Here is an 18509-nt window from a genome sequence, read left to right as displayed (position 1 = left end):
TGGGAAGTTCTTATTTCGAGGATTGATATGGCCTGATGTATTATGGCCTGCATGTATTATATAACCTTTCCCAGAACGAGGAAGGTGCACGAAAGCTTGGGTGCGAAAAGGGACAAAGTTTTTTGTTCTCTTTTCGCGTTTGGAAAGGAAATGTCTCCTTTGCAGTCTAGGGTTGAAATGTATAAGGTACGAGTAATAACAAAGAGAAATACAAGAGACTAAAATTTAAACATCGAAATATATCATTCCTACCTGAAGAACACATTCTAATTGCTTGTAGCGAATGTCTGAAAAACTGACATTTGACATTTCTTGGAGAGGACTCAGAATCATGGACTGTAATTGCTATGGGGAAAAAAAGAACATTTATGATTATTTTTTAGGGATTTTAAAGTCAGAGACTTAAAACATTGATATGAGTAAATCTTTCTGTTCTTACCACATTTTGATGTGTCTGTGTGCGGCTTTAACTGAACAGACAACGGCAAAATGGAATCTATTTCTTAATTTGATTTCGAAAAGCTCAAACATATACCTAGATCCAGGCTTTTAGCCAGGATTTAGAAAGTGAGAGTCCAAAATTTTTATAAAGCCTGACTTTGTCCCCATAGGAAGGCCTGAGGAGCATGCAAGGTGTTTTTCCGCAGTTATAAGTGCAAAGGTATCTAAAGATTTCTAAATTAGCTACAAAACCCTCTGTATATAGTTATTCATATTAATTTTCTCTGAAATGTTACTGCCTTAAGACTCATGGACTCCCACCTGGCTAAAAGCCTGCCTAGATCACAGGAAATGAAACAATAATAGTCTGTTTTTAAAGAAGAATACTCAACAAATGGCAGGAAAACTTGAAAATGTGAGTCACAAGTTTGGTCCTATCACAAACACCCTCAGCAAATGTCTTTCTACATTACGTTCTTATTCCAAAATACTTTTTTTGCAAAATATTTAATGCTTGTGAAATTTTGCAAAGTATTCTCTCCCCACCTTCCCCTCCTGGGGGAGGATGGGTCACGTGGAAACCAGTTCTTATTAACACGTGACTTACCAGGTCTTGTTTCAAAGGAGGATCATGGTCATGCGTCAGAGCTGAACGGACTAGTGACGTCACAGCCTCAGCTCCCCACTCACGCATTTTAGCGTGAGAGTGCTGGCATACCTAGAAAAACAAACAGATACACGATTGTATGATATAAAAACCGTTTTTTTTTTCCGTGAGTATCGAAACTAGCGTTTTGACTATGGCAGAACTTACCTCCAAAAGATGTGCAGTCAGCGGTTTCCACAAGACGCGTGCGCGGTGTAGGTTATTTAAACCGGTTTCTAACAGCTTAGCCACAGCGAAGAGAGAGGGTTCCTAATAAATGAAAAATGATGAAGGACAATCAATCATTCTGGAGTTGAAATATAAAAGACAACATGGAAGTAAAGTAATCTGCCTGACAGATCAACTAAGAGACCTATAAAATCTCTGCAGCGTCTTCTATAGGTCTGATATTATCGTAAAGTACCGTGTGGTAATCAGAGAGGACTGAAAAGCTTATAAATCCTCTTTAAAAATATTCACCATGTCTTTGTTAGGGTACCGAAGTCTAATTTTAGTGTCACCAGATGAGCAAAAGAAAAGCGCGTTTTCTTGATGTTATACAAAAGGCTTTCATACGACACAACCTCCATGTAAAAGGACTTTTGCCTAAAAGCTAGCTGTTTTGTAATTTGGTGGCAAAAAAACTTGAAAAACATTTAAGAGAAAAGAAGCCTTTAAATTTCATGACTCTGAATTTGTCTAGCCAAGTGAAGTAGAACCTTTCGAAAAGTTGTCCAAAAAAATAACAAAAAACTAATCAAAACTGTCAGCTGTACAAAAAAATTGAGAATTGGATTAGATGAAACATCAGCAGAATTGGCAATGTCTTTGTTACCTTGTTGGTCTGTGCTTGTTCCATAGATGTGGTGGATAATCTGCAAAGTGCATCTACAAGATGGTGAAGAGCGACATCATCCAGATACCTGAAAAATAAAAATTTGCATCTTTAGTCTCCTTTACAGACATTCGATCAACTACCGCATGTTTGGTCACTAGAATTAAATGTCATTAACATTTCGAGTAATCCTCAAGATAATTTTGAAGACTGATTGGCTACTAATTGGGTCACATAGAGGATTTAAAATCCAGCTTATCACCTACAAGGTGGTAAGAATAAAGGCAAAGTTCTTTTCAAGCCTAGTAGACCATCAGGCTTCAGTAGCATGAAGTGACTAGGAGCGTTTCTACACCCCTTCCCCCCCCCGGATAGAATGCTAGTCCATTACAGGGTATTAAATTCGCTGGTACCCATTTATACACCTGGGTGGAGAGAGGCACTGTGAGAGCAAAGTGTCTTGCCCAAAAACACAACACAATGACCCCGGTGCGGGCAATTTTTTTTACCCCCATTTCAAGGTGGCACGCCACTTACATTGACTGTCAACTAGTAACAGGTTAGCCTACTATGCACTCCGGTTAGCCTTCTATTCACTTCAGTTAGCTGTCTATGCATTTTGGTAAGCCCTCTATTCACTTCGGTTAACCTACTATGAACTTTGGTTAGCCTGCTTATGGTTAGCTTTTTATATTTGTAAGGGTAACACGATATCTAGTTAAAATTTATGAAATCTGGGAACCAGCTCCCTGGTGGCTCAGTAGTGATCACACTTGCTCTTGAGCCAGACAACCCGGGTTTGACTCCACCTCAGTACATTTTATATTGAATATTTTCCTTTTTCCTCTTTGATAAAATTTTGAAAGACTAAAATGGGCATAAAAAAATAATTGCCCAGTGCAGGTTCAGTTAAATAGAAGCTAGGAGACTCACTTGGATGTTTCGAAAAGCCTTGATAAGATTGCAGCTAGTACAGGCAGTTCAGCCATCATTGCTTGGGTAATGACCTAGAACAGAAAAAAATATTCTGTAACAATGCTACAATATCATGGCATAGTTTTATAGGCCTGGCTCACAGTCAAAGGACTGCATCAAGTCATTTTTCATAACTGAATAGCTTGGTGCAAGACTAAGCTAAGTGACTTTTTTTGGGTGAAAATTTTTTTCCTTCAAAAATGCTTGAATTTTTGCATGTGCCTTTTAATTTAGTAGTAAAACATTCCCTTGTAATTTTTTTGGCTGGTTAGCACTTTGTTTCTGAGAAAAAATAATGTGGATTTTCTTACCAAGTTAGGAGCCTCACTGGCTGGCATGGCTTTCAGCGTGCCTCCTGCAGATGGCTTGAGTCCCAGTATCCATGTCAGATGCTGTTGAGATAAGATAGAAGGGTTGAGTAGCTAGCAGGGAGAGGGACCCCACATTTAATATGGTGAGGTACTTGTACTACAATTATTGCTCGGTCTCTAACTTACTCTGGTTAGACCTGAATCCAGACAGATTGATTGAAATTTAGAAAAAGCTGCCAGATAGGGCAAATCTTTGATGAAAGCTTGTTTACTGGGCACTTTGTCTGTTTGATTTCTAAAAGGACCATCCAGGGAGAAAGTTATCATTGATCAAAAGCTAACCTGTAGTGTGGTGAGAACCATGTGCCAGGCTGTACCCAGAATTCCTCCATGGCAGTGTGCCAGGCTCAGCAATGAGCGCATACACTGGATGTTCTTTGCTGTCAGCTGAAAATAAACAAACATTGTGAGTGCCTCATCATCATCATCATCATCATCATCATCATCAACTTTATTTAATCTCGAATTTCAGAGTAGTTTGACAAGCTGCCATGGATTGTATAAATCAATGCACTAAACACAAAGCAACATTAGTCATTGCAAGGCAGAACCATATTTTTTTGCATAATAAGACTGCAAATTATCATACCAAAAACCAAAATGATTTGGATAGATTGATAATGCAGTGAATTTGTTGCTCCTTCTGCACATTTCTTTAAAATTTATACTTCTAAAGCCTCGTCTTGTGATCAAAATTAATAAGAAACACATGCATGGTTGTTTAATTTAACAGCATTCAGCATTGAAAAGGTTTGAAGTTTCCATTGGCATAGCAAATATTGTTACTTGGAGAATAACACAGAACTGAAAAATAACCACTTACAGACACAGGACCATGACTGGAACCAAGTGGGACCCCTGTGACAACAGCACCAGACCCAGTGTCCCCTGAGCCAGACAGTGATCTACCCAGGCCCCTGTGATCTCCTCCTTGTGATTCTGAAAGGGCCTGAGATCCACTCATTGGCATCTTAACATAAGAGACCTGTGCGGTACCGGAGTGTGGATTAAGTACCGTCAGGGTGTAGTGTGGGGGTAGCGCTGCCTTGCAAAGCGACGTAATAAAAGCATCTCTTGGAGTGGTGAGATTTAGGATACCACAAACGTTTGAATACAGCTGGTAGGATTTGAGTATGGTTTCGGTGGCAGTTTCATCATTGCTGCAAAATAAACAAATGTGTAATATATCAAGGAAAATTCTTTGCAGCTCATTAGTAGAAACTGACCCAGCTCTTTTGAATATCTGCAAATCTGATTGCTGCGATCTCAAATTGTTTTTTTTTATCCACCCATAGAACATGATTTGTGCACGTTGCTTTTTGAAGGGACAATTATTTCTTTTGATTTTTGGCTCAAAAGTAATTAATATTGTGGGTTTTTGACTGCATTGCTTGAGAGTTTCTACCAAAACAATAAGACTACTTGCCCTGGTTTTCTATGAGCGATAGTCAACTCAGCTACTCCTCACTGACTATTCACCCATAGAAAAGCCAGGTTCATATTATAATAATATTGTTTATTAGAACACAGCTCCTGTATAGTGGAATCCCAATTTCTTGTACCCTTGATTTTTCAACTCCCGATAACTCAAACCAAAAGTCGTTGACTAGGATTACTGCTACTCCCCCTGGATGTGCTAAGGGAGGGGTGAGAGGGACATTTATTATCGCTTATCAGTGCAAGTGACAGTTATTACGAGAAAGAAAGCAGTCTGACAGAGGTAATTCTTTCTTGTCATGCATGCACAACTAATTTGTAACCAATTCCTATGTAACATACCTTGCTTCTAAAAGTAAAGATAGTGAGGCCAAAACTCCACACCATGAAGCTGACACCATCTCCTGAAATAAGTCTGGTGTGCTTGCTCCTGCAAATAACAATACATGTAGTTAAAAAAATTCTTGTGGATAATAGCTTGTATGAAACTTTTCAAACCTTTCATGGTTAAATAATTGAATAAAATTAAAAACTTGTGAAACAGTCTGCCATTTTGCAACTACCTGAAGAAGGACAGTAAAACTGACTGAAATGTCTTATTTATTAAACATATTTTTATAACGTCGGCAAATCACGTTTTTACACAAGTTTTTAATGTTATTCAAAAGAATATAGTTTTTGTACAGCTTTTTAATAGTTGTCATCATTTTTTTTATATAAATGCATGTGGATAGTAGACGCTTGTTTCAGTTACTGCATTAGTTTTGAAAGAAAATCTGACCAAATAGTTAACTTTAATAAGTAGAGCAATGAAGCTCACTCAGAGACCTAGGTTTTTCATCTTCTTATAATACACTCGAAGCTCTCTTAACGGACACTCTCGTAAGCGAACAGCTCCACTTACGGCCGCCTTGTTTGAAACCCCGTTTTAACTCCCATACAAGCTCTGTATTTTTACATTCTCGTAAGTGGACATTCCCGTAAGTGGCCGCGGACACTTTCAGAGATTACGACTTAGTCTTTTTCTTTGTTTTTAAGCTCCTGTAAGCGGACACCCCAAAAATCCTATTAACAACCTCTGCATCTTGTGTTTATCAATCAACTTCACATCGCCGTTTCTTTACAATGATTTTAAAGTAATTACAGTACCATATTTCAGTGTTTGTTTTGTCGTCATCTATGTTCGTCCGGTTATTGTTAGCAGGGCAAGCTCCCATAAGCGGCCATCTATCCCCTACACCTCTAATGGCCGCTTACAAGAACCATTCTCGTAAGCGGCCAGCTCGGTCCAGTTATGGACAGTTTTTCCACGTCCCGAGGGTGTCCGCTTACGAGAGCTTCGACTGTAATTCATTTCTTAAATTTATTTATAATTCATCAAGTTAAAACAAAGAAAATCATAACCGTGAAGGAGGTTTGGATACCCGGTCTTAATTAGCATAGATTTTTACGATTTTATTTCTCCATTTACTCCGTAGTTTTTGTTTCGATTGAGAAGATATATCAAACACTAATGGAAGACAGTGTTTCATCAGCTATCCAAACACCTCAAATTTTGTCAAAAATACTCCGCTGCACGTCGTATTTACAACTCTCTTCTCAGTGTTTTTATATCTCTCGATAAAACACTGTCCCTTGTGTTTGATATATCACATGAACAGAAACCAAATGAAATAAGTCTAGTAATTTTTTATGCTTTTAAATATTATGCTTTGTAAATTTTATGCTTTTATACTGGTCACCGATTGATACCAGTCAATCTCCTTGATTGACTGACCGGTCTACCAGGATAAATAAAGTTATTATTATTAGGATCCTGCCTACCTTTGTCACTTTCAACACCTTCTTTAGCGGCAGCTCTTATGGTATCTGTCCCCACCCCTGTCTCAATGGCTGTTCCATGCACTTCAGGTTCAATCCAACCAACCACTTCTCCTGCATTTGATGAGCCAGTGTTTTCTTGCACAAGTACGTCAAGACTTTTGACGATCTCCAGCAAACAGGCAAAGGCAATGGACAGTGTGTAGCCCTCAGAGATTGAAGAACACTCTGGTCTTTCCAACTGTTCCAGACTGAGAAATAACATGTAGTTATTGATTAAGTATGATGCCCAGACAAGAATATCTTTGGTTTTTCATCATCCAAACAAAATCTTTGGTTTGACGTCATGATGTAAGTATGGACTGACCCAGGTAGTAAGGTCACCATTTGGCCTGCCTTCTCAGGAATAAACATTTTATAAAAATGGTCCTTTCCTGACCAGGAATTTGATTTAAAGATTTTACAAAATGGTTTTGGTAAATTCAGAAAACAGTTGGAAGTTATGTTTTTCCTCAAGATTTCCTTTTGGTTGACCTAGGGAATCACAACTTAGAAGAGGGACATTCCAAAATTTAAAATTTTGTTTTAATTTTTGTAGATTTATAGCTACAGGATGCCGGTAATTGTGCTTCTACCCAATAAAGTTGTTCATCATCATCATCATCATCATCATCATCATCATCATCATCATCATCATCATCATCATCATCATCATTGTTGTCGTTGTCGTCATCATCATCATCATCATCATCACCATTATTATTAAAAGAAATTAACAAATTTCAGTGACTGCAGTAGTTTAGAAGTCGCCCCTGATGCCACTTGCAAATTTTTTCTACAGGTAGTCAATAATGCATGACCTAATATGTACTGTACTGCACACTGATTTCAAGAAGAAGCTACATGCTTCCAGCCAACGGTGAATAGAAACACAAGTATTATGATAATCATAACTAAACTAACAGGATTAACTTACTAAACAGGTTTAGCTTGTCCATAAACAGGCATAACAGCCAGGGGTATCCATGCACCCCTGTATGAGAACCCGGGCTGTGGAGTGACCCCGCCCATTGCACTCAGCGCCACGACTGATGGGGGCGGAGCACTGGAGGGGGTTTGGATTGTGTTGGCACTGGGTAAGTGTGCGGCACTCTGTGACGAGCTGTGGGTTGACTGGTTGGTAAAGAGACCCTGTGTGAAGCTTGTCAGTGCATTCACCATGTCGTGGAAGATTCTTGTTGAATGCTCTTGCATGTCGTAAAACAGACAAAATGACCTGAAACAAAAACAAAGCCTATAGTAAGTACCCTTACAACATTAATGTACTATGTATTAGGTGTGGTTTACACTAGCGACATAACGACATAATGGAAAGGACACGCAAATGCAAAAAAAAAACACCTCATGTTGATGTTTTATGTCCCCAGTGTGAACAACATAACATGACGACATAGTTGGAACTTAAAGACATAAGGAAAGAACTGAACTTTTCTTTATGTTGTTATGTCCATGTCGTTATGTTGCTAGGCCTTATACGACTGCAGTATAGCTAGAAACTGGTTTTATAATGTTAAAGGGGTACTGCCAGCTACTTTTAGCATGATTTGCCAACTGAAGAAGAAACCAGGGTTGGAAACTAAAATTTCGGAGCACTCGCCATCTGGGCGAGTGACCTTCAAATTGCACTCACCCAGATCAATTTTCACTCGCCTAGTCTCCTCCATTAAAGAAAGGAAAATTTAGCCCCCCTCGCTCAACAAATAAAAAAATATATAACCGAAATTTTTAATCACGTTCGATATTCATCGTGTCACTGTGGTGGTCGATCAAGATACAGTCAGTCTTAGAGAGGTGTCTGTCTTATAGGGAGTATAGTTACAATAAATGACTGAAAATTGGCAGGGATGGGACCAACACCAGGTGTCCGTCTTAAAGAGGTGTCCTTCTTATAGAGGTCTCCATTAAGGTGATTTGACTGTACTAGCAATGTTTCTTTTCTTTATTTGAGGAAGAGGTAATACTATAAGTAGCTAAAACACTACCTGAGTAGGGCAGGCTGGATTGTAAGAGTATGGAGGACTTCAAGAGCCAATGCTCTTTGCCACTGAGGTTTATCAGGCTCCAGAAACTTCACCAAAAGAGACAGGAATATCTCACACTCAGTTACCTGTAAAACATCTATCAATGAGTTCTCGTAAAACACCAAGATGAGTAAAAATGTATAGGGATGTAAGTCAACAGTACCAGGGATGTGCTAAGGGCCGGCTACCAGCTTATTTTACTGACTGAAAGAGAACTTAAATCTGGCTGAATTTCACATGAAAACAGAGCTTTTAGAGCTGCCAAGGCCAGAAAAGCCAGCTGGGCTTGTTGATGAGACGGCTTAGTGTTTTTTAGCTACATCCCTGCAGTACATAATTTTCCAGGTCAAGTCCCAGACCTCTAAAGGGCAATAAAATTGCAGTAGTTTATCAGCTCTTGTGAGCTTGTAATTCTACTGGTCCTCTAGTGTAGCAGTTGCTATTGATTTGGGGGCTAAGGGCATTGCTCCTGTTGTTTCTTCCATAATTTATTCTCTCAAAAGGCAGCTAGTCAACCATTCATGAGAGACCTTGCCAGAGCTCCTAACTGACCCAAAACTGAGGGAGAAAATGATATTGAGTGACTGCTTAGGCCAATGAAAAATAATTCTCACTGCATGAGTACTGGATGTTAGCCATTGAAACCAAGTAAGCACACCAGTTTAGTAGTAAGTCTTTTCCTGAAAGGTCTAGTGTTGACCATTTTTTAAGCAGTTTTTATTGAAGCTTATCAAAAATAAGTTTCCAATCTTGTCAGTCAGGGGAATAAGTGCCAGTTTAGGCAAATCTTCATTGAAGAATTTCCGAATTATTTCATCGAATCAAAAACTAGCGTGGGTGCTAAAAAGTACTCCAAAAGATGTTGCACGTACAAATATGCCTTGTTACTTAGTAACTTCTGGGACGAAATCTGCAAGCTCAGTCACTTCTCGGAGAAGTGATGTTGCCATCAACTGGCACTTGTTCCCCTGACTGTTGTAGTTTAAATGAATTATAATCATGCACAAATTGTAAGCTGTTATTTTTTAAGACCATGAAAAAAGATATGAAAGAAAAAATGCAAAAAAAAACTCACCAAAAGAGTATAAAATTTTTCAATCAAGACAGAGACAATTCTTAGAAGTCTGACTGCCACAGGATAAAGTGGCTTCTCCAATGGAGCAGAGCTAATACGATGTTTGATGCTTGGAGAGAACAACTTGATGATCAGTGGACAGACTCTTTCCTTCAGGAGAAAGCTGAATTCAGGATGCTGAAAAACACACAAAAATACACAAAAATGTTAATGTGAAACTTAGATGTACAACTGTTAAACAACCACACCTCCAACTTCATTTCTAGAGATGTTGCTACCTTATTACATGAAATTTTGGCAACAAGTTAATTTAGCGATTTTAAAAAATCCGTAACAAGCAACACTTTTATTTAGCGATTTTTCGTAAATTTTGGAACGTAAGTCACTTAATTTTCCAAAATTTCATACAAATCCCGATATAGCAACATTTTAATTTAGCGATTTATGAAAAATCGCTTAATTCGCTAAATTCAAGTGTCGCCAAAATGTCATGTAATAAGGTAATTAAAACATAATTATTTGACCGCAGCAGAAAACCAAACAGTTGATTGAGTAATTTTAACTTCAGAGTTTACATGCTATTTAAGAGTTTGATAAGGTGATAATTAAGCAGTGTGTCTATGAAAGAATCAATTAATTTTTTGTAATAAAAAATCCTTAACATTATAATATACATGTATTATTTTGATGTCTTGACAGCCCTCATGTGAAAGATTACTAGATAGTAGGGGTGAGATTTAATAAATAGTTTGAACAATTACTTAAGGTCTTGTTTAACAAATAAATAAATAATTAGTAAGAATTCAACATACTTTAAGAAATATGTTGGGGTATCCCTTGAGCACACTCTCAAGCAGTTCCAGTCCAAATGTTCTCGTCATCTCAGTGATACCAATCAACCAGTAAGGTTGCTCTCCATTTGTGAGTTGGCATAGATCCTGAAATAATAACACAGATAAGCTCAGGATAAGCTCTGATGGTGTAGGAGTGCAGTTGTTATTAATAATAGTATCTGACTGGGACAATGATTATGCCCTTTGGCCAAGTTTGGAGTCACTGTCTGCTAGCCCGGAGGCTATTATCACTGGCCCAGGGTGCAAAGAAATTCAATTTTCCAGCTTGCACTTTGGGCAAGCTGTAGCCAAGATGTACTAGCCTGAAAGTCATTTTTACTAGCCTGAAGAAAATCCTTATAAGCCTGATAAATTTCCTCAAAAAATTTCCCCAAAAGCTTTCACTTGCCTGTTGGGCAAGTGAAGGATAGAATACACTAGTGTGGCCGCAAAATCCACTACTGAGCCCAGGGCTATCCGACATGCACTTCTTTGCACGCTGCTGGCCTTACTTAATCTGCCAACTAAAAGTCCAAAAATGTTACTTGCCCATCCTCAGGCAAGTGATGGATAAAAATTAATCCACTAGACCAAAAGGAAAATCTACTAGTACCAGGCTATTGGAGAGGATTTCATTTGCACACTGTTACTAAGTGCCCACTTTATGGGATGTGTCCTTCTACCTGAGGTGTCCATTACCCAAGGTTCCACTGTACAACGTTAACAATAGAAAACAGAATTTACCTGAAAGAGCAGATAAGCATCCCTAGCACATGGATGAAGACTAACAGGACAGTTCTTGTGTCTGATAGACCCTGCAGTGTCCTCAACTTTCTGAGAAGCTGCAAAAGGGAAACACAAACATGAGCTGGCTCCTACCCAGGTGGTAGATGTCTCCCATCTCCATTGTTTCACATGGAAATACTGACAATATGTCTGCACACCGGCAAGCAGGCAACTTAACAATTAGATGGTGAGCTCGAGGTTTCTATCGGCTGATAGTTGGCGAGTGGCGAAGCTAAGTCGATAGGTTGAGCAAGCCATCTAAATGTTTTAGCATAACCCACTGACTTATCTATTAAACTCAGAATATCGCTAGAATTAATTTATTGAAGGTTTTGATTGATAAAATTATGCGAAAAGTAAGCGTGCACCTCAAGAGCCATCTACCGATCAACAGATGGCACCTGTACAGCCAATCAGATTGCGCGATTAACAATAGACGGTCAGTGTGGTTATGCTAAAAGAAGATAACCCTCAGACGTACAAGGAGGGAGGGTGGATACCATCCACACTCCTTGATGTCATATAACGTCACAGCCAACCAAACTTATGTCATCTTGTAGAGTAAGCTAAGGGCTTTCTACTCAGTGCAAAATAGTTTTACTGCATGTAAATAGAACAAAAACCCAAGTAAGAAAGTCTTAAGCTTGCAGAAAAGATTTCAGTCTTGACGACTCGCAAAGTCACATATTTTTCCATTCAACACTCCTAGCTGGAAATGAACTTTCTGATTTTAAGAATGATACAAAATCACATTATATTAGTAATAATATACATACAAAAATTTCTGCATGCTCATTGGCTGAGAGCACGTCAATTAATCCCAAACAGTGCAGAAAGTTAAATTGAGTGCAGAAAGTTGAAATTAAATTGATTGACAGGAAAGTCGAAAAGCGCGCCAAAACAAAATGGCGGCCGTTGTCGGAGTGTTTGAGAGAGCAAAAATCACAATTCATGAAAAGTTTGACCGATTTAACGAAAGTTATAAGTATATAAACCAAAGTACTAGGAATTGGACGTTTGTACAGCACAAGAGAGGCTTTACGAAACTACTGAAAGCTACCAATCGTGGATTTTCTAACGCGACGGCTCGTAAAGAAGAAAGATTACAAGCGTGAATTGAAGTTGGACATTTCAGCCCAAACCAATACAACTGAATAAGGATAAAAGCACCCGATAATGCATGACAGAGAGCTTTAAAATTCCCTAGCGGTATCTGGATTTTACAAAGCCCGACAACTCCGTTATGTTTGAACGAATCGGAAAGGTAAGCTACGTATAAACACGGTTTGTTTGTCATCCACTTCAAGTGAAATTTTTGTATGTGTATTATTAACAAGTAATCACATGATTTTTCTCGTACAATTTGGGATAAATCAGCACTCGTAAATTTTTCAAAGACTACAAATTGCATTCGCCCTACGGGCTTGTGCAATTTGGTTAGCCTTTGAAAAATTTACACGTGCTGATTTATCCCAAATTGCACTCGAAATCATGCGATTACCTATACAAATAGTTAAATGTATGTAAAAATTTCATTAGTTACCCAAGCCTTGACTATCCTCTGTGACAACCCTCTCAAATATCACAGACACCATCTGTCTGACAGTTGCTGCAGCAGTGGTACAGATTGTTGCATCTTTTATGAAGTATAACTTGAAACACAAGACCATAGCCTTTGAAGAGCAAAAGAAGTTAACTAGGTATTACTATTTTGAAGCTGTAATAAAGCAACTATGTATTATAACAAGGATAACATTAAAGAAAGATAAAGCTTTACATTCTAATGGCAAAAATGCATTCCCTTGGCAGTCATCTCAGTCTCAGTTGGTAGCCATTACAAACAGTGATCGCTTTACAGTGAGTATTGTTTTGTGTGGGAGCATGTCTTCAAGGCTGTTCCCCCCTTCCCTCTCTCACTTTTCATTGTTTAATCAGTGTGATGGGTGCCTGTCATCCCTTTCACATGGGGGCTCCGGCATGGCTGGGTTGCCAGGATTTGCCAGCCATGGGAGCGGTCTCCATCATGGAACTGGCTACCAATAGTGGAAGCTCCTGGATGTCTCAGGCACCCAACCTCCTCCTCAGCAATGCAGTTGTTAACTGCTGATTCTGTTTACTTTTTCTCTAATTATTGAATAAATCCATCAGAAAAGTTGAAAATAATTCACTTAGAGCGGTTTTCACTTGAGTGCCAAAAGTAATTTGCGGTTGCTTTGGTTTTGCATTACTATACGCTTAGTGTTTGGTTTAGAAATCTCGCGCCACTTTCTCAGCCAATCAGAACTCAAACCAAAACCAATCGTGTCTCGCACGCGCACGTTTTCCCTCGCTTCGTGCCAGCTACATGTATTTGCTTCGAGTTTTGATTGGTTCACTGGATTGTCTGTGTCCATTGTGATTGGCCAGAGTAATTACTTTGCTTTTGGTTTTACGACACTCAATTGAAAACCGCTCTATCACACCAAACACAAAAATTACTCGCTTTGACATAAAAGTGACAAACGGCAAACAGCCAAAGTTGTCTTTTTGCCATCCACAGGAAAAACAAACCTGAAGCTTAATCTCTCTAATAACTTACAGGTTTTAACCTGAAATATTTATATCAACTGAAGTACAAGCAACTGACCTTTCCAAGACTTTCCCCATGAACAATATTTGATGTTGTTATGAGAAGAATGATTGTCTGCAGGATTCTTAGCTCTTCTAAACCTCCTTCCATCAGTTGCCATAATGAACTAACCAGGTTTATGGCAGATGACTGTACAAAGAACAATCATTTTAAATAATGAATTTGATAAGCCCTTCACTCAGACTGCAAATTGCATACTAGTAAATTATACATGCAAACAATTACCTTTTTTATTTACAATTTACAGTTACTACCACACCAAATTGCCTATGGGCAAATAGTCAGTCTTTAGAATTGTTTAATTATAAACATAAAAACAGATAGCCATCATCATCATCATCATCATAATCATAATCATAATCATAATCATAATCATCATCATCAATTGATTCCTTCTCTCTGTATAGACAATTTTACTTTTAATAGAGATGTAGCACTAAGACAAACAAGGCAGGCTGATTTATTGCATTTGCCTAAAGTACGGACAGAAGCCGCGAAAAAGTCTTTTTATTATTCCGGTTGCCAAATTTATAACTCTTATCAAAATAATATGTAATTTTTAAATTTTTCGATTTTATACAAATGTAACATAATTTTAGCTTATATCTTAGTACTCTTATGTATTTTAATCTTTTAACTTCCATTTTAGGTACACTGTAAGACTTTTAGCGACTTTTTAATTTTTACTTTTTACTAGGGCCTCTATTGATAACAGTTTTTATTGTAAAGCTGATGGAGTAACCCTATTTAAATAAAGGCTTCTCTCTAGCCAGCAGGCAGGGAGCATTCTTATTCTTGAATTTGTTCCGAAGTAAACAGCAAGCAGAAACCTATATTTTTGGGCCAAATTCAAGAATGCTCCCCTTAGCAAGGGCAATGCCATTGTAATTGTCTTTAATAAACAACCAGGAGGGAGTAGAAATACTTGTACACATAGTCGCTTTATGCCATGGTAACCGGGATAAGCTCCAGCCTGATGGGCCACCAAGCTCGAACTCAGACTCAGACTTTAACAAACAGAACAACTAAAATTGATGATGAGAGAAATTGAAAAGATTTACAGATTTGTACAAGAACTGACAAGCATGAGACATACTTGTACACTGTTAGGGGTTAATTAAAGGAAGAACAGTATGGAGAACAAACCTCCGATAGAGCCTCATTGGTTATGAGCCGTTGAAGAGCTGTCAGTGAAATCTGCACCACACGGAGACTCTTTGTATCACAGCCGAGCAAGAAAGGTTGGACTATCTCAGTCTCTTCAGCAATCACTGGTAAAATTGAATAATAAAAACAAATCAATGAATAATGAAACAATAATAAAAACAATGAATTATAATATGGTACGGTAAGGTAAAGACTACCGGTAAGTCTGCATTCAAGCCTAGTGGCTCATCAGGCTGGAGCTTAATTATCCGGTTTCCATAGCATGAAGTGATTAGGAGTATTTCTTCTCCCCCCTGGATGGGATGCTAATCCATCACAGGGTCACCCCCAGCAGTAAATTTGCTGGTACCCATTTATACAACTGGGTGGAGACAGGTACTATGAGAATAAAGTATGTTGCCCTAGAACACAATGCAGGGCAGTCACCGCCAGGACTTGAACCCAGACCGCTTGTTCTGGAGTCCAGTGCACTAAGCATTACGCCATCGCTTTCCCACAGTGAAATTATTATACTGAAATCTGATAATATTGTTCTGATGATCAGTTTCGGAATTTATTTATTTATTTATTTATTTATTTATTTATTTATTTTTTTTTTTTTAATCTTTATTTTCATTTTACATCTTACATACATCGATTGACACTACTGACTACATCACAAACGTTTTACTTCAATACATTACATCACTCTTATAGAAAGATAAAAATATACGACTTATACACACTAAAACAAAAACAAAAAAAAGATAAATACGATAAAATAAAATAAAAATAAATATAATAACTTACAATAAATTTTTCCAGCGGTACAGTTGCAATTTTTCAATTCATTAAACATTAAGCAACGGCTTCCACTTCCCTTCATGTATGTTAAGTCTGTTGTTCTTTTTGGCTATTCCTCGTTCAATAGATTCTGTATATCGTAATTTAGCTATAAGATGAGACAATAATGGTACATTGTTTTTTAAACGATTTTGGTAGATTATCTGTTTTCCAGCAATGATTATATGATTTAAAAGCAGCCAGTGAGGCCTCTTTTGTACAAAACCAAAAATGATGTCGCAATCGTTTAGAAGGTCAATGTTAATCTGTAAAGATTTAACCCAAAGAACAACAGACTTCCAGAAAGCTATAGTAAATTCACAATTACATAATAGATGCTCGAGGGATTCATCTGAAGTTTTGCAAAAGGTGCAAAGAGGCGAGTCGACTAACCTCATTTTGTACAGTGTTTTGTTGGTAAAAATTATTCGATTAAGTACTTTATATTGAAAAGTTCTTGTTTTGGTGTCGAGGGTGACAATGTGCGGAATCATATAGATCGAATCCCAATCAAAATTGTAAGTAGAAAATAGAGTAGTATATTTGACTCGTGCAGAAGGATAGACCTGAATAGTCTCTATCTGTTTCCAGTACAATTTTGAGGATGTAATTGAGTCAAGGCTCAGAGTTACGTCCTTCAAATTAAGATTAAAATTAAGGACAGTGTTTTGAGAGATAGATGAATCATGAGCTTCATCATTGGTTTTAACGAGTTTCTTCCATGCAGAAGGGAGCGATTTATAAAGACCTATTATTAGAAGGTAGTCGTTGAGATTTAGTCCATTAAAAGAATTCCAGGGTTTTAGATTTCCGTTTTTTGTCAATATGTCTCCAAGGCATATTAGACCGTTAGAAGATATTTTCTTGCAGAATACGGGCTTTCCATCAATGCGAAGGAATTGGTTGTTCCATAATATTTGTTCTAGGACCTGTTCGCGAGTTGGAACAGAAAAGGTTGAGAGTTTGCACCAGACTGTGAAACACTCTTTATAGAAATTTGGAAGATAGCTAGGTAAATCAGCAACGCTAAAATTACAATGCAAAAGAAAATTGCCCCCGTTATCCTTCAGAAAAAAGGACAGGATGTGCTTCCAAGGGGAAGAAAAGTCCTGAGAATATTTTTTAAGACACATAATGCGCTGTGTATCGATTAATGATTCAATGTGAGGCATTCTTAAACCACCGTTTTTGTAATCGCTGATAATAGCGAGACGTTTGACTTTATCCGTTCCTTTCCAAATAAATTTATAAATAATGGAGTTAGCCTGTTTTATGATATCTTTAGAGAGGCAGATGAGAGAAGCTCGAAACATAAATTTAGGTATGACGAAGGACTTTACGACCTGGATTTTCCCATATAAGGTGAGGTTCCTCCATTTCCACCCCTTCAAAGTTTTCGATATCGATTTCAATACAGCATCGAAATTTAGTTCTTGGCGTTTGCGCCAGTTGTAAGTAAAAAAGACCCCTAGAATCTTAATCGGTTTATTAACTTTCTCTATATCGATATACGGAGGGTTGTCGTAATTGCTCCCCAACCATAAAGCTTCGGTTTTCTCCGCATTCAGTTTCAGACCTGAGCAGGTTCCAAAGCCGTCTAGAACTTTAGAAAGGCGTTGAAAGGACTTGATTCCTTGTAAGAATGTAGTTAAGTCATCAGCAAAAGCTGCTAATTTTATTTCTTTATTTTCAACCATAATTCCTCTTATGTTCTTATCGCATCGAATTTTGATAAGCAATATCTCCAGAGCCACGATAAAAAGATAGGCTGACAGCGGGTCACCTTGTCTAACACCCCTGCGTACTTCAAACATATGTGTCGCAAAGCCGTTGTTGATGACACAGCTTGAGATGTTGGAATAGAGTGTAGAAACCCAATTAATGAAGGACTCACCAAAGTTAAACGATTTCAAGGCTTTAAACAAAAAAGGCCAACTTAATGAATCGAAAGCTTTTTCGAAGTCTAAAGCAACCATTAGTCCGGGTAGCTGTTTGATTTTCGTGTATTCCATAATATCGTCAATTGTCCGAACGGCATCGAATATAGTTCTTCCTTTGACATAAGCATACTGATCGGGATGTATGATCTCTGGTAAAACTTTTTCTAAGCGCAAGGCGAGTGCTTTCGAGGCAATTTTAACATCAACATTTAAAAGAGAAATGGGTCTCCAATTCTTAATATATCTTCTGTCCCTGTCTTTTTTGTCTATAAGCCTAATGACAGCTTGTTTTTGTGTGTTAGATAATTCGCCGTTCTCAAAAGAATAGTTTAAGGAGTCTGTAAGTTGCTGACCTAGTAAGTTCCAAAAACATTTGTAAAACTCTGCAGTAAGGCCATCATTGCCAGGCGTTTTACCGTTTGGAAATTTTTGTAGAGCTTTATGGCATTCCGCGAGCGAAAGCTTTCCTTCGCATACCAACATTGATTGTTCACTTAAAGTCGGAATATTGTTGTTATCAAGAAAATGTGAACAAAAGTCCTCATTCAAGTCATGATCTCGGCTACTGTATAAATTTTGATAGTAGTTTTTAAGTTCGCTCATTATAGCTTGTGGATTGACCGTTATCTTTCCTTTAGAATCAAAAAGTC

General features: G+C 37.9%; 1 protein-coding gene across 1 annotated transcript in view; it reads right to left on the bottom strand.

Moving 5' to 3' along the window:
* The window catches only part of LOC144628273 (protein MON2 homolog), a 29329-nt gene that overhangs the window by 9088 nt on the left and 1732 nt on the right, over positions 1–18509 (bottom strand). Inside the window, exons 3-20 of the mRNA XM_078486344.1 lie at positions 15077–15201; positions 13928–14059; positions 12845–12974; positions 11260–11357; positions 10495–10620; positions 9683–9859; positions 8569–8693; positions 7503–7802; positions 6530–6777; positions 5048–5135; positions 4092–4428; positions 3551–3655; positions 3209–3289; positions 2856–2929; positions 1923–2010; positions 1256–1357; positions 1049–1159; positions 253–345 (exon numbers count right to left, since the gene is read on the bottom strand). Of these exons, the coding sequence (XP_078342470.1) occupies positions 253–345; positions 1049–1159; positions 1256–1357; positions 1923–2010; positions 2856–2929; positions 3209–3289; positions 3551–3655; positions 4092–4428; positions 5048–5135; positions 6530–6777; positions 7503–7802; positions 8569–8693; positions 9683–9859; positions 10495–10620; positions 11260–11357; positions 12845–12974; positions 13928–14059; positions 15077–15201 (2540 nt within the window). The remainder of the gene's footprint in view (positions 1–252; positions 346–1048; positions 1160–1255; positions 1358–1922; positions 2011–2855; positions 2930–3208; positions 3290–3550; positions 3656–4091; positions 4429–5047; positions 5136–6529; positions 6778–7502; positions 7803–8568; positions 8694–9682; positions 9860–10494; positions 10621–11259; positions 11358–12844; positions 12975–13927; positions 14060–15076; positions 15202–18509) is intronic.

The sequence above is a fragment of the Oculina patagonica genome, chromosome 10 (genome assembly GCF_052425735.1).
Source record: "Oculina patagonica isolate OP01 chromosome 10, crgOcupat, whole genome shotgun sequence".
Lineage (NCBI taxonomy): Eukaryota > Metazoa > Cnidaria > Anthozoa > Scleractinia > Oculinidae > Oculina > Oculina patagonica.
The sequence above is the reverse complement of the archived record's forward strand: the minus strand, read 5'-3'. Positions and strand labels throughout refer to the sequence as shown.